Source organism: Genypterus blacodes, unplaced genomic scaffold (assembly GCF_046128005.1).
Source record: "Genypterus blacodes isolate CSIRO-AG114 ecotype Tasmania unplaced genomic scaffold, CSIRO-AGI_Gbla_v1 ptg000055l_1, whole genome shotgun sequence".
Taxonomy (NCBI): domain Eukaryota; kingdom Metazoa; phylum Chordata; class Actinopteri; order Ophidiiformes; family Ophidiidae; genus Genypterus; species Genypterus blacodes.
Genome location: NW_027466867.1, coordinates 6,214,319 through 6,234,818, shown reverse-complemented (window position 1 = coordinate 6,234,818; position 20,500 = coordinate 6,214,319). Strand labels below are relative to the sequence as shown.

Genomic DNA, 20,500 nt, shown 5'->3' with positions numbered 1-20,500 from the left:
GATGCTGTCTAAGGAGAATTACTGTGACGGCCCACATAAGGATCTATTCAAAATGGCTCTTCAGGTAAAGTCGATATTGACTGAAGATATTTGGAGATGTTCTCCTCTGGATGCTTTTTTTTGTTTTGTGGCTGTTAAATGTGTAACGCTGCTCTTCATTATGCCACCATGGGGACATGCCCGATATTTGGAAGCTAAAGTTACATCGGTGCATGATTTCTGACAAGTGCCTAGTAACAGCTGGCAAGTGACAGCTCGTGTCTTCCCTCATGCTGCTCCAGATGCTCTGTAAGGAAAGATCCTTCATTGTAGAGCACAACAAGGTAGTCGGAGTCATATCATGCACTTCTACCCCTGCCAGTGCATGTGAATGCTCTATACGCCATACAGACTTTGTTATCTCATGATCAACTCATAGATAATGTTCCTTTTCAGTTTCAGTTGTCATGGCACCATGCACGTCTTACATCAGAGCACATGATTACTTATCATGATTGCATCTATGTACTATTTACTGTTTGTTACAATGCAGGCAGATTTTGAGCTTTCTAATTTCTGTATTTGATTGGATTTCATTTAGGCCTCCAGCTGAAACTTTCCCACTTCTCTGAGAGTTTCACTTTAGCAGCTGGGGCCAGAATATGACATCACGTAAAACGCTTGTGCTCATTTCTGCCTGCAGGGAAATTCAAGTTTTTACTGTTGTAGGTCCCTAAAAGGTTGACCTGATGGAAATAAGCTTCTCCAGGGCCCTGATTTTATAAGCACTGGCTATGTTTTACTCGTCGTTTTGTTATGAAAAGCATGTTTAGTACAAGGAGATTCTTGTTAATATAATGTCATAAATGTGACTAAAATTTCTATTTTATTCAATGTACATTTATGTCACAGTCACACATTGGCCCATGGCTTCCTTTTGTTGTCATGCACTCACAAGAATCCACAGAAACACATGCATGCATGCCGGCATGCATTCATCTCTATGACCTTGTCTTCTCCACAGCATCTGTCGGTGGCCAAGGACTGTGACAATGACTCTCTGAGACGGTACAGCTGGACAGCAGATGCACTGGACAATGTCAATCTCGTCTCCTCACCTATACACTCCGGGTGAGCACGAATGAAAGGGCTGAGTGAGGTAGTGAAAATCGCCTGATCACTCCGGAAAAAGCAGGAAAGGGAAGGGACCTGTTGAAGGAGAGTGAATATTTTAGGAGCAAAAGACAAGCCACGTCTTCCTCGCCGTTTCTTTCTCTCCCTCTAAATTTCTGCCTTTCTTCTCTCATCTTTTCTGATCATCCCTTTCAAAGGAAAAATTATATGTTAGAGAGAAAAACTTACGAAAAGATGGAAGAGGATACACACCAGACAATGCAATTCACAATCTAATCTGAAACCCAGACGTTGCTCTTATTGGCAGTGTCTAGAAATAGTTAAAGGGTGTACTATAAATAAAGCCATCAGTTACACACAAAAATGACTAAAAGCTACAACACTAGATGGACACATGGTCTACTTATTAATCACCTCCTCAGTGGTTTTTGTTGCTGTTACAAAGCTCTGTTGTTGATTTGTCACCCCTGCGTTGCTTTGTCGTCCATCCTACAGTTTTTCCTCTCCGCTCCCGCAGTACGACAGCAGGTGAAGACTGTGATTGGTTGCCCTTTGTTGTCACCACCACCTCCGTTTTGTCTTCATTTGCCGTTTTTTTTCTGTGACATCACGCCCTGTCCTCTCTGTTTGACTCGGCATCTGTGTTTTGCTCTCCTCACCCAGCTATGTCGTCTCAGACTGGCTTACTTCGTTTGGATTGTTGCCGTTGTGGAGTTTGGCAATCTTTGAATGTTTTCATCAGAATGTGTCCCGATTTAATATGTGCAGAGACTGTGATGACATCGTCTCGCACTTTAGTCAGAGCTGATCTGAATACGTGTCGGATCAGGCTGATACATTAGAGACGTTGTTCTCTAGACTTAAATAAGGTCCTGCGTTCTAGATGACCACATGACATTCTCAGATTATGTTTACATCAGATTCCAAAACACATAGTTGTGCTGTGTTTTGTGCGTCTTTACATTTGTTCAAGAGTAAACATTTCTTATTCATACAAAAATGTTTCTATTCACACAATGTGTGTGTGTAATGTACAGACTAACATCCCATTTCATTAAGAATACTGCATGGTGTGTGTGTGTGTGTGTGTGTGTGTGTGTGTGTGTGTGTGTGTGTGTGTGTGTGTGTGTGTGTGTGTGTGTTCGGTTTCCCCTTCCCCAGTTGAAATGAGTGACACACAGAACTAATTTCTAATATGGGTAAACCACAAGTTATCCTGAAGTTTCCTGTGTTGGCACTTAGACTCCTTCACATTTAAATTACCACCAATCATGAATTTTGAAGACAAATAATGTGTCCAAGTGAAAATTTATGCAAAAATCGTACAAACCTTTGCACATTATCCACTTTCAGTCACTGCCAACATAGAAAACTTCTCACATCTCTGTCCCTCCTTCTTACTCTACCTTTTCTCCCTTTGGCTCACGATTACTTTGTGTGTGTTTTTAAAGATCACAGCATGGGACGCGACCTCAGTTCAACTAAAGATCCTCCCTCTTTTCAAAGCTTCTGTTCAAACGATATTTCTCTGTTCATCCTCTTTCTCTATCCCTCTGGTTTTCTCTCTCTCTCTCTCTTTCTCTCCCTCACTTCTGTTTCTCACCTCTCTCTCTCTCTGTGCTCTCTCCCATACTGTCTGTCTCTCACTGTCTCTCCCCCCTTGTCTTGCTTTCCCTTTCCTCCCCTGCTTCCCACTATCAGGTTCCTGGTCAGCTTCATGGTGGACGCTCGGGGCGGCTCCATGAGAGGGAGTCGCCACAATGGCATGCGCATCATCATCCCGCCCAGGAAATGCACGGCGCCCACCAGGATCACCTGTCGACTGGTCAAGCGGCACAAACTGGCTTCGCCTCCGCCGATGGTGGAAGGAGAAGGCCTGGCCAGCAGACTGGTCGAGGTCGGCCCAGCAGGAGCCCAGTTCCTCGGGTAAGTGCCTTTTAAAATTGTGTTTACCTCACCCGGTTACTGTTGCAGTTTGCTTTTGTGTGCCTTGGTTTGTTTACTTGACATTTCCCTTTCTCTGCTTCTCGCCATTGCATTTCCAGCCACCTGCTTGACTCTCTGACAGCTTGAATGCGAGTGTGTTGAAGTAATTTTATCAGTGTTATTCACCCTCTGGCAAGTTGTGTGACCCGCTTTCCTTTTTGCAATTTAGAAGTGTGTAAGTGCAGATTGAGTCACATACAACTAAAGAATATGTGTTGATATATTTTATATTATTTAACAGTCAGTAACAGCAGGTTTCAATGTCAGTAGTTTGAGTTTTGGAGACCGTTGGATCCCAGATTGTAGCTTTAACAGGTGGTCTGCTTATGGTTACAGTGCAAAAAGAACAATGTCAGGTACATTCCTGTCTCAGAAAGAATGTCAAATACAACAAACAGTACTTTAGAGCCGGCAATGATGTAACCAATGAGCTTATCAAACCACAGATTAATGATCAACAGATAGAACTTCTTGAAAATGACAGAAGTGGAAGAATTTGTAATTTACATGCTCATTGTAGGTGCTCATCGAACCACTGACAACCGTGTGTGTTTATCTTACTTCATTGTTCATTAACATCAAATCACTTGCCAATGTGCTATGTACTGTTTAAACAAAGCAGCTGTGATGATGACAATGAGTGTGTAGCTTTCATACTGATATACGGCCACAACTACGTCTTCTTCATATACTTTATACTGACTCTGTGGTGCATGTTCTGTGCCTCCTTGTGAGTAAGAAATATATGTGTGGGTGTGTATGTGTTTCATGGTCTCGTGGACACAGTAAGCTACATCTGCCCAGAAAGCTGCCAGCCCTTAGTGAAGGCGAGAGCCTGGTTAGTCCAGTGCTACAGCTGGGACCCAGAGGAACTAGATTTGTTGGGTAGGAACAAAACATAGCATCCCCTCCCCCTCCCCTCTCCCTCCTGTACCCACCCCCATCCCGCCTCCCCATTGGAGGAAACATGATCAAGGCTGATTCATGCTAAAGTAATTATTTTACCCATCACTATTGACTTTGATTTGTTAGGATATGTGATGTATTATCATCATGATGCGCCTGGTAGTTTTGGGAAGAAGTCAATGGCCTCATGAGGGTTCACACAATGTTTTAGAGATAGAACAGCCAGCGTTAAATAAGTCATGAGTTCATGAATTTCAAGGTTGCAGGAAGGTTGGTCCAGGAAATGAGATTTATTCCAGTTTCCACCAACAACATGTCAGATAGAGCCATAGAATACAGTTTTATTCTCCATTTCTTCCTAAAACTACGTATCACGGCTTTAAATCCATTCTGATTTCTAGCCACTTTTCATTTAGACACCATTTTATTTTCCTGTCAGAAGCTTTCAGTCGGCTTCTGATGTCACTCAAACAAGAGTTTTGGATTGGCTGTTTGGACCGTATTGCGCTTGTTGGGCATGAGCCTTGTCTACGTCAAAGCCAAGCATCATCCTGCTTCCCATGTCCACCGTTACTTTACTCCACCTGTGAGATCAGCTGACATGGTCGTGCAGTATTGGCAGTATATAGTATAAGAACACATTGGGCAATTTGTACTGCAAGTTTGTGTGGGATTGTGCTTATTGTGAGTAAACCTGCTCTGTTGATGAGCCCAGGATTTCTTGCTTCTTCATGTAAGAGCTCTTTACTGCGCCTGCAACTGATCTAAGCAGCGTTATTTCATTATGCTTATTGATAAACAGTACAAACATTGTACAATTGCAGGTCTTTGCATTATATAGACCAACGTACAGGAACTTCTGAAGATTGTTTGTGGTTATGTTGGAGTGACTGTTTATTGACTCAACATAATTCTTCCTGTCTTAACACATCAGAAGCTTTTTGTTTTCTTCGTGATAATGAAATATCAGAAATTCACAGTTGGAGGATAAGGATAAGGATATTATAAGTAAACAGAATTCCTCCGATAGGTTTATTGTGAGGTTTCTGTTCTATCTCAGAAATGGTATTGTGAGTAGACTGTGTCCATCCTCCTGTGTTGCTACCATCGCCTTATTTAAAGAAGGGCTGTGCAGCTTTCTCCTCTCGCCCTTCATTTCTTTGCATCTGTCACTGTCATGCGTCCTGAAAGCCCCATTGACCTGCAGCATGGTCACAGCCATTGGGAAGGAACACTACCATCTGCGAAAACCAATGTTCATGCATATGTGGATGTTTTAACACCAATGTTTGGCTCAGTTCCTTCTGTTTCAGCCAGTTCAGTGCATACACAGCATATGGATGAAATATATATACTGTAGATATAAGCATATAATTTCCACATCCTTGTATTCCGAGAGATATTCTGTTATTTTGCATGCTTGGGTCTGAAGAAGAATGATGTTTGATGTATAAAGTGGCAGATTATCCATCTTAATGACCAAAAGGGAGAACTTTTATTTGCTTTGCTTTGCTTTGCTTCTAATACTTCACCCTGGTTTTGAAATGAGGGAATTTAATCAACGCTCTGTGATGTGTGCATTTCCAGGCCTGTGATAGTGGAGATCCCCCATTTTGGCTCGATGCGAGGCCAAGAGAGAGAGCTGATCCTACTGCGCAGCGAGAACGGAGAAAGCTGGAAGGAACATTTCTACGACAGTAAAAATGACAACCTCAATCAGCTCCTCAACGGCATGGATGAAGGTAAACCTATAGATCCTGGTAGCGAATCGGACTACAGATTACTGCAGATCAGATTTTTGATGCAATTTATGAGGTACACCGACCAATCCGTTTCCTCCCTTGCAGAACTAGACAGTCCTGAGGAGTTGGAGAAGAAGAGAATCTGCCGGATCATCACCAAGGATTTCCCGCAGTACTTTGCTGTCGTGTCTCGGGTCAGGCAGGAGACCAATCACATGGGGCCAGAGGGCGGGACTCTGTGCAGCAGGAGTGTCCCATTGGTCCAGGCATCCTTCCCAGAGGGAGCACTGACCAAGAAGATCAAAGTTGGCCTGCAGGTGAATTGAGCAATTTGATTTAAGCTATTTGAGAAAGTCTCGCAGATGTATTGATGAAAGTTAGTTGTCCTGTAAGCAACAGAAGGTACACACAAGTATACATATAATTAAATACAATTATACACCGCGTTTTCGCTCTCAGGCTCAGCCGGTACCTGACGAAACTGTCAAGAAAATCGTTGGTAATCGGGCAACGTTCAGCCCCATTGTTACCGTGGAGCCCAGGAGGAGGAAGTTCCACAAACCCATCACCATGACAATCCCGGTTCCACCCCTCTCAGGGGAGGGGCTCACCAACGGCTACAAGGGAGACTGCACACCTTGTCTCCGCCTCCTGTGTAGCATTGCAGGTGTGTGTGTGTATGCTTCAAACTATGCATTCCATTCTTTTCAATGATATTTCTGACAAAGCGTAAGTAAGTCATTTCAGAGCGATTGCATTGTTAATCTAACATCAATTTATCTTATGGATCAATACCTATCTGAATATTAACATGAATTATGTTATAGGGGGCACCTCTCCAGCACAGTGGGAAGACATCACCGGGACGACTCCTCTCACCTTTGTCAATGAATGTGTCTCCTTCACCACTAATGTTTCCGCCAGGTGAGACGTGTGTGCTAAATAATGGAGTCCAGCGTTCTCGACTGATTGTGTTTTTTGTACTTAATCGCGGCTTAATTTGTCTCCTGTGTAGGTTCTGGCTTGCAGACTGCCACCAGATTCCAGAGACGGTGGGTTTAGCCACTCAGCTGTACAGGGAGCTGATCTGCGTGCCCTACATGGCCAAGTTTGTGGTGTTTGCTAAAATGAACGACCCGGTGGAGTCCAGACTGAGGTGCTTCTGTATGACGGACGACAAGGTGGACAAAACCCTGGAGCAGCAAGAGAACTTTGAGGAGGTGGCCAGAAGCAAAGACATTGAGGTACATGTTTATTCCTCCTCCACAGGACTGAAGTACGAAATGTCACTTTGGAGTACAGAGAGTGTTTGAAGGTTATTAGTGGGGTTTGAACGCGTACCCTTTGTTTTCACCAATCTCACAATCTGATTGAGTGTTGTTGTTGCTCCTGGATCTGCTCTCTCAGGTTCTGGAGGGACGGCCCATCTATGTGGATTGTTATGGCAACTTGTCCCCTCTGACCAAAGCTGGCCAGCAGTTAGTTCTTAACTTCTACGCCTTCAAGGAGAACCGCTTGCCCTTCTGTGTCAAGGTAACTGTAACTTACCACAGACCTTTGCCTCAGGTTTAGAGTGTGTGCGTTGCAAAAATGCAAAGAAAGTAAATTGCACAACTAGAATTTGTAGTTTATAACGATAGGAAATTCTGAGTAGCCATAATGAAGTGGTTGCAAGTTTCCTCCTATAAGATATGAATGTTTTCACTGTAAACTTGCCAATACAGCACTCCTGTCCCCTTATGCTACCCACACATGCATTGATTACAGTGACCTCTGCCCACAGGATATAACCTAGTTCCATTTGTTGTTGCTAAATTACCTCGTCCAATTGATTGACCTACTATCTGCCTTCTGTCATTAATCATTTTGCATGCATTGTTCAGCTGTGTGTAATTGCGAAGACAGCTAGTGCAGCAGCAGAGCAAGAAAGATTTGGGACATGAAGTCTGTGTGCTTTTTGTATGTAGTAATACTTTAATGTTGTGGGTTTGTTCTGTACTCCCACCAACCGCTTTATCCTAAAGGAATATGAAGGTGAATAAACATCTTGGGTTAACTCTTTATAGGTGAGAGACCCCAGCCAGGAGCACTGTGGTCGTCTTACTTTCCTTAAAGAGTGTAAGACCATGAAAGGTCTTCCACAAACTGCTGTGTGCAACCTGAATATCACACTTCCTGCGGTAAAGAAGGTAAGGTAGCGTGAAGTCAGTTCCATTCTCTGTTGTCACCTCCATTGTCATACTCATGGCGAGGGTAATAAGTGTTTAGACTATCCCCCCCCCGATAGGCATAAGATAGAAAACTTTTGGCCAAAACTGTGTCTTTTATCTGTTTAAAGCCTCTATATTTCTATATATTTTGGTTGTCTCTGCAGTGGATTCTTGTCACTGGCTCTTTCATTGTGTACCGACAATGCCGACCAAAATGCTTTTGATTTGGACAACATGCTTTTGGCTAAGGGCTTTTGTGCAAAAGGCTTTTTCTGATTATCAGGCTGGCTTACGTTGTGGCTTGAGTTCATTTGCTGGTTTTGCCTCCTCAGTGTTGGAACTTTATACTTTTGTATGTGTGCTCGTACGCTTGGTCCGTGACTTTTCATTTGCTAAATTTTGCTTCAAGTGGCTTCTCTTTTGATTTGGTGCTCCTGTCAATCACTCCTTTTTCACACCCTGATGTATCTTTTCCCCCTGCTTTCCATTATGTTACTCCCCCTGTTTCTGCAATGCATCTTGGGAACCAGGAAATGGAGTCAGATCCCGAGGATGAGGTAACCCACACCCTCCCCACCATGTGCTGCCCTCTGCGCTAGATCTATAGCGGCTCTGCTCTGCTCTCCATAGCCTTATTCTTTCCGCTTCTCTTGGGGCAACATGAGCTGATCTTGTTCAAAGCAACCTTGAGCTGCCCAAGTCTGCATGGTATATTCTCAGATATGAAAATCTTTGTTTTTTGTTCAATCCTTTTCCCTTGCGATCTACACATGACTTAAGGTTAAGATGTGCAGTATAAATTGTCCTTTAGACAGATATTTAGAATTTGTTCCGATTAAAAATATTCAAATTCTTATAATTAAGGGTTGGTGGTATGTTATCCTAATCAAATTTGTGACTATGTAGACATAACTCTTATTCTAAGTACTACCATCAGTAACCATTTACAAAAATAGACAAATGAAGGACAGTGAATACTCTGCTAAGTTATGCAGACTATCGGAGATCTGGTTTAATTTGACAGCTTTGATAAGGAGTGCTGCCGATTGGGCGGCACCGTATAATGTAGGGCAATCCAGAACTGATAGGTGTGTGTGTTGTTTGCTATTGTTGCAGACTGAAAAGCCAGAACGACGTCATACCTTTGCATCCCTAGCCTTACGTAAGCGCTACAGCTATCTGGCCGAGCCTGCACTGAGTGAGTTTGACATTTTCACTAACAACCCTTTTGGAAGTCTTGATAACTATAATAATGGCAATTTGCGTGGATAAGTTAGATTATTAACAATTTGAATTAACCTGTAAAATACGATATGTCGATATATATGGCATTCTTACTGTGTTTAAATGCATATTTCTCATCCTACATAACATGCATTGTCCACATTGCCTGTTCACGACGTGGTACATATTTCTGCATGGGTCAAAACGTATGTTTTAAGTTTCTGTGCTGTGCTTGCCCACATGTGAGTTGTATTGTGCTTCTCCTGGGTTTGTTTGGTTGGTTGCCATGGCTGACGTTTAGAGGTACAAACACAGTAACATCCCAAATTTTCTTTGACTTACCGTTACGACTTTGATTGGCATTTGGGTAGGAGGTCAAAGAAAAATTTTGGTTGTTGATTTCCTTTAATATGCCATTTGTCCACTGAGTTATGAATCTGTTTTTGACTTTTTGACAGTGTTGCATCTGTTAATGGGACAAATATGCATGTTAGGAGGTCCTCAGTTTGGCTTTCTTTCAGGCGTTTCTTTTCTTCACTTTTTCATACCCTTGCTTGTCACCAATCCTTATCAGTCTTGCATGACAAAATGAGGAAGAACAAGCATTTTGTCATGACACATTTTGTTCTTTTATAATAATAGGAAAATGGAAGCTTCCACAGTCCATGGTCTATTGTATCATAGTGTCCAAATTGTCTTTGGGAATCTATTTAAATGCAATTTACAGACCAAACAGATAAAAGGCACTTTTAAAGAGCAGATTGAGATTAGAGACAGGATCCATATGCTCATTGTAGCCCATCTAAAGTCCAAAGAGAGAAACTGTTCTTGTGTTTATCCTGGTGCATTTGTCTTGCCATTTTATGTTGGTCTGTGCCATCATCTTTGGACCTTTCTTTTGCTGCTGTGTGTGCTTTGTTCAGTTTATTCATTACGCGTTGTCTTTGCTGTTGGTTGAGTCGTTGTCAAATCCTGAATCACATCAGAACACGACTGTTTATTTTGATCCATCTTAACAAATATCACATCTCAGCACTTCATAAAAGCTAAGAAAATTTCCTTCCTTGATACTAGGACTGCTTCACTGACCAACTCTTCCTCCTCTGGTCTCTTTCTTTTGTCATATTTGTTTTCCGTCTTTTCCTTCCCCTGACATCATTTTCCGTTGTCCTTATTACTCTACGTTCTTTTGATTTTTCCTTCCATTTCTTCATTATTATTTCTGTAATTACACCTGAAGAAACAACAGTCGAGCGAAGTGCAACAGCAAGAACACTGCCTGCTGGTCACCCTCACAAACCTGTCTTTCCAACCAGACCTTACCAGCCATGGTCGACTGCTCCTATTACCGTCCCTGGCCAAACAAGGCCCGTCGGAGTGGGGGGTTCCGTCGCCTGTACCGATTCATCGGCAGGCTCACCAGCTGCTTCTCCACTGAAATCTACATGGCCCCTCTCCTCCCCATCCCCTGCTAGTCCTGCCCATATCAAACCCACCCTGGGTGCTCAACTTCCAGTACCCACCCTGTCATCCCCAATTAAATCGGTTTGCGACATTGCGTCTTCCTCTCCCATGAGGTCCTATAGGACTATGCCTTCACCCATTAAAACTGTTGTTCAGCAGGGCCAGTACCCCATCCAGGGGTCTGCCAGCCTAGTGTCCTCTGGGAGCCCCTGTAAACCTGGGACCGATCCAGCATCCATCAAAAACCTTGCTTCAGCATACACATCAAGGACTTCCCCGCTTCACTCGCTCGCCACTGGTTCCATATCAGATAGTTCGACAGTTCCTGTTACGCCTGCATCGCCCAAAACAACTTTAAGCATGTACACTTCTAGTCTCCCTTTCAAAACTCCCCTGGCGTCCATGGTTGTGACAGATTCAGGGGCGCCTAGCCTCTCGTCAGTGAAAACCATTTCCAGCCTGTCCTCTTTGAAATCATCAGTGGATTCAACATTGTCATCACGAGGAGGAAGGTCATCCCTCTCGTACCTCTCTTCAGCTGGGCAGACCACCGTTGCTTCCTCAGATGTGTCCATGATGAATGGATCACTCTCACCAGTTAAATATCCATCCTCATCCTCCACACCCTCATCTCCTTCTTCTCGCATCCTCTCAGAAAGAAGTAGCAGCCTCCAGGAGAGGATTCAAGCCACCACTCAGGCAGCAACATCCAGTGTCAGTGCAGCCATTAATGAAGCTATTGACTCGTGCTCTGTGTCAGGCTATGGCACACTTAAATCAATGTCCTCCTCACAAAGATCTGCAGCATCAAGCTCTGCTTATGGCTCTCTAAGAGCCCTCTCAAACTCTGCAGTCACCTCTAATACAGTGACTGTACCTGTGTTTTCCTTAGTCAATGTCATCCCAGGCACCCTTGTCAAACCAGGGCCAGGGTCTCTCAAAATGGCATTGCATGATACTTCCAGTGCCTCATCTTCCTCATCTTTGTCTTCCTGCGTTACTTCATCAAAAATAAAGTCGCAAATGAAATCTCCTCCATACATTACACCAACTGTCATCCACCCAACTGCAACTTCCAACCAGGAGATACTAAAAGATGTAGCGGACATGAAAGAGGATCTAATCAGAATGACAGCTATCCTCCAGACGGACACACAGACAGCAGCTAAAACAGTTCAGACATCCCATACTGGCACTCCTAAAGAGGCCAAGTTAGAGGATGAGGAGCCATTTGCCTTAGTGGAGAAAGTTAAAGAGGATTTAGTGAAAGTCAGTGAGATATTACAGAAGGACATCTTGAGTGAAGGTCAGGCCATTAAAGAGAGACCTTCAGAGGATGAATGGGAGGAGTTTTCCAAAGATGAGATTGAGGAGGCACAAAGTAACGCCCTGTCGGACTATTACTATCATTTTAATGAAAACACTCTCCCTCTTAAGCCTTTGTCTATGACAAGCAAAGACTTTGAGTTGGCGAAAGTAGTTGACTTTTTAACCAATGACATTGGGGCAAGCTCCCTCTCCAAAATGGCAGAGCTGAAATGTAGGTATGCGGAGGAGGCAAAGGGGGAAGGGGAGGAGAAACAAAAACGTGTTCTTAAACCATCTATGACAATACAAGAGCACAAACTCAAAATGCCTCCGCCAGGCACGGGCATGCACACTTCCCATTCAGAGAAGGACCTAAGCAAACTTGCGGAATCGTATCAAGGGACAGACACCATTTTGGAATCACCTGAGGACCTGTCTCATGAGCAGGATAAGAGTCCACTATCTGACAGCGGGTTTGAGACCAGGAGTGAAAAGACACCCTCTGCTCCTCAAAGTGCAGAGAGTACAGGACCTAAACCTTTATTTACAGACTCACCCATCCCTCCCTGCGTAACTGAAACCAGGACTGAAGTGCTCCACATTAGGAGCTACGAACACCCTGATGAACTTTCTGAACCTGCTCTTTTGGAGGAGGCTGCATCGGCGCTTCCTCCTACACAGACAGATGCAGCCTCAGCAAGCTCCATCAAAGCCATGCAGATGAAAATGCCTGACGATGACTCTCTTGTGAACAAAAGCATATGTCTTAAAGAGGAAACACATATCACTACTACAACGAGAATGGTATATCACAAGCCCCAGCTGACTGATGCCACAGACATTATAGAGGAGGGCATGTCAGTTAGAGACATTATGAAAGCATTTCAGTCAGGTAGGGACCCATCTAAAGACCTTGCTGGCCTTTTTGAGCACAAAGCTGGCCAGGATTCAATCAAAGGGGATGAGCTGACTCCTAGATTTCTTGACAGAGATGTTAAATCCAAACCCAAAGTGGAAAGAATAATTGAGGTTCATATTGAAAAAGGGCACAGCACAGCAGAGCCAACCGAGGTTTTTTTCAGGGAAACCAAGAAACACCCTGAGCTCTACGTTTACAAAGCAGATTGTGGCATTAAGGAACTTACTGATTATGATGATGCCCAACAGGAAGAAGAGGAGCTTATTGCTGAAGAATCCCTGCCCACTTTTCTGGAAACATCACGCGTTAACACCCCAGTGTCACAGGAGGAGGACAGCCGGCCAAGCTCAGCTCAGCTTATGGCTGATGAGTCATATAAAGCCTTGAAACTATTGAGCCAGCACTCCATAGAATACTGTGATGATGAGCTATCAGAGATCCGGGGCGAGTCATACCGGTTTGCAGAGAAAATGCTTCTCTCGGAGAAACTGGATGTGTCATCTCATTCTGACACAGAGGATTCAGTAGTGGTAACCGACAAAAATCGACAACTAACTTCAGAAGAGAGTGGTAGCCGTAGCACAGAGAATTTGAGTCAGCAGCATGGAAGCCCCAAAAGAGAATTTGTTTTAAAGTCATCAAAAGATGGGTCCCCTAAATCAAGTATATACTCCTCTCACAGGGATGATCAATCTCAGTTCGATAAGGTGACAGTGCTCCATTACTCCACAGAACAGGGCAGCCCTAAACATGCTGTTTGGATGCGATTCACTGAGGATAAACATGATAGAAGCAGAGACAAGCTCCTTTATGAGGATAGGGTGGACCAAAGTGTGAAGGAAGCCGAGGAAAAACTTAGTGAGGTGTCACAGTTCTTTCGTGACAAAACAGAGAAGCTCAATGATGAGCTGCAGTCCCCTGAGAAAAAGCCTATGAGAAGAGAGCCAAAGGAATCCAGGTCAGGGCCGAGCTCAACCTGCAGTAGCCCTGAGAAAACACAACAGAAATCTAAAGTAGGGGGCGAGGGGTGGGGTAGCAGCAAACTCAGGGAGCCTTCTGTTGGTAAATTCTTTGACATCACCACAACAGCTGAAAAGAAAGGTTCTAGTTTACCAAGTAGTCCTGAGAAAGGCACTCTTTCTCATGTCAGTGATGATATGAAACAACCCACAAAGACCAGTGAGTCTTTGCCCTCTTCTCCAGCTCATGTGAAATCAACATCCAAAGTAAGTGCTGTGAGGATGAAGTTTGAATCTGAGGCTCAGAAACAAACACAGTCAAGTCCAACCAAAACCCCTCCACCCGTACAGCCAAAACCTTCAGTTAAGAAACTTCAGGAGAGTAAACTTCCTATTTATCAATTTTCTGGAGGAAGAACATCCAAGGTATCTGAGGTGTCAGAAGAAAAAAGCCCCAATAAGGATGTTGAGAAAGACAAATGTGCTGTACAAGACACAAGTAAATCTCCTTTGATATCATCACCATTAAAAGATCTCAAACATACAACAGACAAGCTGTCAAACAAGAACATGGTAGACGCCCCTCCCCAAATACAAAAGAGTGATGCTGAGATTAGCAAAGCAAATACTAAAGGTAAAGATGTCATTACCAGTATTGCCCGGGAAATCAAAGAAAGCAATAAAGGACAAAAAGCGCAGACATCTCCAACTGTCATTCATGACTCCCCCGTAGAGAAAGATAGAGAAAAATATCAACGAGCCACAAAAACTCAAGCTGCCTGCAAAGACACAACACCTGAAGTGTCGAATAAAAATGGCGAAGAACCACAGAACAAAAACCTTAGGAAAAAGACAGAATCGCAAATCCCTGTTAGAACAGCATCCTCTGCTCTAGATAATGACCTCGTAAAGAAACAGACAGCAGTTAAATCCTCACAGATACCTACGTTATCGAAGAGTAAAGTAGAGGCGAGCCTTGAGATAGCCCGGACAAAAACAGACGAACATCTGACTTTTGAAATTCTAGATAATGCCCCCAAAGATACCAACTCCAATAATCTCACAGGCCCCAAAGAGCTGCTGGAGAAAGTCATAACCCCTCCAGTTGCAACAACGACCAAAGAAAACTTCAAGGACATCAAAACATTACCGGTTTATGTTAGTGTCCAGGTGGGCAGACAGGCTGAGAGGGAGGCCAAGGGGACACTGCACACAGTCAAACAGACATCAAACTCAGCACTTAGTCCCATAAGCCCAGATGACGACACACTAGAACAGGTCTCTTTCATAGACAGCTCAGGGAAAAGCCCCCTCACACCAGAGACCCCCAGCTCAGAGGAGGTCAGCTATGACCTCACATGCAGGACCCCTGAAGGGTTTATGGGGTTCATATCAGGGAATCCAAGCCCCATCATGGAAGTGTCTGAGGAATCAGATGAGGATGAGCAAGGCAAAGCTGTTTTCTCATTTATAGAGACCCTGCCAGATAGACATGGTAGCAAAACAAGCAATGATGTCACCCAAGCAGACCTTGCAAATGCTAATAATCAGGAAACAAAAATTAATGATAACCAGCAGCAGCTAAAGACTGATATCAACCAAGAAACGGCAGATAATATGAGCCAGGATGAAAGGACAGGCCAAGAACAGCAAGCAGTCTCAAAAGACAAAGGTATTGCATATATTGAGTTCCCTCCTCCTCCTCCTCTGGACTCATCCTCAGAAATGTCAGACCCAGAAAGAAAAGGTTCCTGTGCCTCTTCAGAGACTGAGACGGATATGATGGAGGTGAACTTACAAGAAGAACATGATAAGTTTCTGCTGACTGAGCCCATAATTCGTATCCAGCCCCCGTCCCCAGTGCTTCCTGAGACGGATGACAGTCAGTCGAATGCTGACGAGGAGGAAGAGTCCATTTTCCAGCCAATCCCCTGTAAGAAATTCACATTCAAGGTCCCTGAGGAGGATGGGGAAAATAAGGAAAGGGAAAAAGCTTCTAAATCCAGAAAACATGACAAAAATGGAAACAACAATGGTTCCAGTGGTTCCAATGGTGGAACCAATGGCTCAAATGGCCTCAATGGTTCTAATGGCAAAGGAGAGGATTATGAGTGTGAACAAAATGGGAATGACCAGTCCATAACAGACTGTTCAATAGCCACAACAGCTGAATTTTCTCATGACACAGATGCAACAGAGATTGACTCCCTAGATGGATATGAGCTTCAGGATGAGGATGATGGCCTGTGTGAGCAGGCGGATTTAAGGCTGTTTGGCCTTCCAGACAGCAGGAGAGATGTGTGGGCATCAGACTCATTCAGGCCCTGTGATCGCTCTTTTCCACCGACCAAACTAGAAGTTATTGAAGAGGAGAAAAGTCCTGAGGAATATCAGAAAGATACTCCCAAAAAGGAATCTCCCTCCAACGGCGGAAAACCTGACAGTGACAGTAAGAATGGAGTTCAGGAGCAAAAGCCCTCAGATAAGGAGGGATTTTCAGACACTTACTTTAGTTATAAACTAGAAGAAGAATTTAATTCTCCTTTTAAGACTGTTGCCACTAAAGGGCTGGACTTTGACCCTTGGCCCAGTAAAAGTGGGGAAGACGACACTGTTGACATGGGAGAGGGAGGGGTAAGCAATGGTGAGCCTAAGCCATTCGGACTGGCAGTCGATGACCAGTCTCAGGCCACAACACCAGACACTACCCCAGCCCGAACTCCAACGGACGATAGCACGCCAACAAGCGAGCCAAACCCATTCCCCTTCCATGAAGGGAAGATGTTTGAGATGACGCGCAGTGGTGCAATTGACATGAGCAAGAGGGACATGGTGGAAGAGAGACTGCAGTTTTTTCAGATTGGTGAGCATTACCACTCAGCGGGCAGGTACAGGGTCAGGGCCTTAGAGGAAGAAGTCTCCTCACAACAGCCAGACAGGGATCAGGTTAACACTCACAGTGCTATAGATACCTTAACAGTCCCTCAAGTCTCCATTGAGACTACGACTGTACGGCTAGAAAGATCAAATGAAGCTGGCAGTAACAGCACAACCAGAGATTCAACTTTGTACACCGACTCTAAATTCTCTACTTTCAGAACAGGATTCAAGTTGTCATCTGATAAAAACACAGATTATTCAAATAGCACAAGTAGAACATCATGCACTTTTGGTGATTCTACCTACACAACCTCAGGAACAGCTGTAGATAGTTTGTATTCTGTGACCACCATCTATTCTGATCATTCTGACTGTAACATGTCAGGCATATCAGATTCAAATCCCAGAATTCCATCAGAACAGTGGGGTCATTTTAATTGGACCCAAGAAAATCAGAGCACTTACCAAAGCACTCTCTCCTCTTCATTATTGTCACAACAGATGAGCAATCCTCAAGAAGGGAACAGCAATAACAGTAGTAACAGTAACAGCCCTTATGTTCTGAATTCAGAGTTCATTCAGGATGCGAGTATTGCATTCAACATGTTGGCCCCTTCAGGAGCCAAACTGCAAGAGGTCAGCAGCATACAAGGAACCTTTAGCCAACTAGTGGAGAACAGCAGGGAAGGCGAGGTCGGTACTAATGTAGCAATAACAACAACAGGGCCCAAAGAGTTCAAAGGCCAGATGTGCAAGTCCAGGTTACCAGTGAAGGCACATAACTACAAACTATGCAGTCAAAGTCGACCAATAGCAAAAGACAAGAAGAAAGAAAATACACGTACTACACTTGTAAGAAAACATGCTATGCATACAGCAAGAGAAAGGTTAGACCCATTCGAGAATGTTTTTCCTAAATCTAGAATCCCAGTGATCAAGCGATTGAAATATTCTTCCTGTTCTTCCGAGGATAAGCAGGTTAGAACCAAATCTGCAGTCAGTGAGAGAAAAAGTGAAAGAAGCAATAAAACTGCCCAGTATGCAAAACGGGAAATTAAGGATCGATCAAGTAATGAACACAGATATGGTTTGGTGAAAGCCCCAGGTAGAGGAAGTACCAATCAGACACAGAGGAAAAAGCGTTGTGTGGTTTCAGAAAAAACAAAGACTGTCAGCAGCCAGGTAGACACCTGTTTGGATCAAACCCTCTCAAAGGTGGGAGAGACAAATATAGAGAGGAAAGCACTGCCCACTGAGGACGAAGAAAGCTACAGCACCAAAACCAGGAACACTTCGTTGTCAGATCCTTCTAGAACATCTAGAAGTTCCTGCCCTTCACCCACCACTACCTCTACTTCCACCTCCACCACCACATCAACACGAGCCACTAGCGATGTCAAAGCTGAGGTTGAGCATGCCAACAGTGAGAGGATGAGGAGGAGCAGGAGGAAGTGTAGGCGGACACATGGAGAGAAGGAGCAAGAGCAGAAGGAGGAAGGGAATCAGGTTGATCGACCAGTCATGGCTCCGGTCATGGAGAACGAGACTAGTTTGTAAACTCTTTCTAAACACTTGTTAATCTTTATCTGTCTAAAGAGATGCATGTAGCTGTCGTGGGTGTTTTGTGACGTGGTGTTTCCGTGAAGATGTCATTTCTTCTTCCTGTCATTCCCGTCATGTGTCCTGTGCTGTCCTAAATACAACTTTGAGGGTAAAACTAAAACACAGAGAGTCTGTGGCAGAATCGACAAGATTTGTCCTGGAATCAAGCAGTAGATAATTTTATTTGAGAAAGAGGTGTGAGTAACTAGAGATTGTTCTAGAACAGCCAAATAAGTCAGCATAAAACAATTGAAGCAACAAATAGTGCCAGCCAGTAAAGTAGGAATAACATACAGGAATTTAGGTGCCATCCTAATCATATTAGTCAAGGTTCCTCTCCACATGTTGTGTTCAACTGTAGCCAGCAGAATCTGTTAAACTTGTATAGCAAGTACATGAGGAGTGCGTACATACATTCCTTTCTATTATCATAGGGCATGTAAGGCTACCACACGTATGCTCAGTTTCATTTCACATCCAGGATGAGTTAGTCTTGCTCCGCACCCCCCACCAACACAGCACCACTCCCTCTCTCATTGAGGACATGATAGACCGTTTAGATTTCAAAGAAAGTAGTTGGGGATATGAACTTGTGTTTGTTTTGGTCTGCTTGCCTAGTTTGTAGATAAAACTTTGGTGGTACTTTCATTCTTTGAAAACACTGTGAAAACAATTCATTGGCTAAACTTGAATATCTGTGTTCGGGCTGTGCAGGTTATGGAATACTGACATGAACTTTGATTTCAAGTTGAAGTAACGAATTGCTTTCATCAGTGGGAAGTATTCTTGCCTGATGGTTGGTTATTGTTAGTGATGTGACAAGTCTTGAATCCTAAACTCTACTACTGATACTAATACTACTCAAAATCTTACACATTGGTTTGCAAGTGTGTTTTGTCCCTTTTCTGGCCTCACATTGCCTCCTGCTGGTGATTTTACTTTATATAATCGGTTGTCTCTTGGGACGCGAAACTAGTGCTACATCAAAAGTAACTATAGGTCTAGATGTAGTAATGGTTCATGTGTACATCCGCGTTTGAACATGACATTATTATTCAGCTTTTACAGTGTGCTTGTGACACAGATCCACAGAGCAAACTTGCATTTCACAAAGTTTTCTTTGTGAGAAAAGAACTAGAATCTAACTCACTCCTCACTTTTGATTTCCATTGTAAACCTTAAGTAGGTGGCTATTATACAGACTTGAATCAATGGGGAGAGTCTGGCCAGAAAAGCTTTTTTCCTGAGGCAAAGTCTGGGATGTTGTGCTAAAGTTTGTCTTTTTTGTTTGTTTTATCATCGATAGTACAATGTGTGAAATAAACCTAATATTACATTTATGAGCAAAAGAAAAACAACAACAACATTGATCACCGCCCAAATAAGACAAACTTTTCACAATCCCATTCAGCAATTACATGCAATGTCATTGCTTGCCTCTCTGGCTATTTTGTGGAAGCCATTTTGTGTATTTCGTAGTGAAAATAGTATTTAAATCATTTGGAGATGTGAAATGGTTCAAAAGCCAGCAGTTCATGTATGGATTGTAATTGTAGCCATAATATGATTTATATTAATTGTGTCCTTCCCCTCCTTGCTGAACCACAGGCCCTCAGAGTCCTTGTGAAAGAACAGACCTCCGCATGGCGATAGTAGCTGACCACCTCGGACTCAGCTGGACTGGTGAGCCTACACACACACACACACACACACACACATGCTTATTTCCATGCATAACCTGATTCAGTGCATGAATATTTATTCGGATTATGGATTAGACATACACCTGTGAATGTATCTAGCTTGTTCAGCTAAGCCCCTTGACTCATAATGGTACAAGCAGTTAGTTCACAGTGTTTGGTGCCATCTAGTGGGCCTACAGTATACTTCCTTGACTGAGCAGTACTGCAGTGCCATTTATACAGCATCAGCAAGTGCTGCAAACAACATGACATACATACATTCAATTTGGACATAATATAATATCAAAGTTGTAAAATGTTATTTACATGCACTTATCACTCAAGCTTCTCTTTCCAATTTACAAACACACTTGAAATTACTTTTCCCGACATGCTTAATTTGTGCATCACCACAAGTTGCCTGTGTGTGTATATAATGTAAGTCTTTATATTCTCACACGACTGTGTGTCTGACTATATTGAGGAGTAAAGAGTGAGAAGATGC

General features: G+C 43.5%; 1 protein-coding gene across 7 annotated transcripts in view; it reads left to right on the top strand.

Annotated features, from left to right (window-relative positions):
* LOC143002019 (uncharacterized) overlaps nucleotides 1-20,500 on the top strand; it is a 92,561-nt gene that overhangs the window by 64,278 nt on the left and 7,783 nt on the right. For 5 of the 7 annotated variants that reach the window (XM_076151938.1, XM_076151934.1, XM_076151937.1 and 2 more), the window contains 12 exons: nucleotides 1,004-1,110; nucleotides 2,815-3,039; nucleotides 5,593-5,747; nucleotides 5,853-6,064; nucleotides 6,207-6,414; nucleotides 6,575-6,671; nucleotides 6,763-6,991; nucleotides 7,155-7,280; nucleotides 7,814-7,936; nucleotides 8,488-8,514; nucleotides 9,074-9,155; nucleotides 19,922-19,996. In XM_076151938.1, the coding sequence (XP_076008053.1) occupies nucleotides 1,004-1,110; nucleotides 2,815-3,039; nucleotides 5,593-5,747; nucleotides 5,853-6,064; nucleotides 6,207-6,414; nucleotides 6,575-6,671; nucleotides 6,763-6,991; nucleotides 7,155-7,280; nucleotides 7,814-7,936; nucleotides 8,488-8,514; nucleotides 9,074-9,155; nucleotides 19,922-19,996 (1,666 nt within the window). The remainder of the gene's footprint in view (nucleotides 1-1,003; nucleotides 1,111-2,814; nucleotides 3,040-5,592; nucleotides 5,748-5,852; nucleotides 6,065-6,206; nucleotides 6,415-6,574; nucleotides 6,672-6,762; nucleotides 6,992-7,154; nucleotides 7,281-7,813; nucleotides 7,937-8,487; nucleotides 8,515-9,073; nucleotides 9,156-19,921; nucleotides 19,997-20,500) is intronic. The other 2 variants (XM_076151940.1, XM_076151936.1) reach the window with 1 other exon arrangement.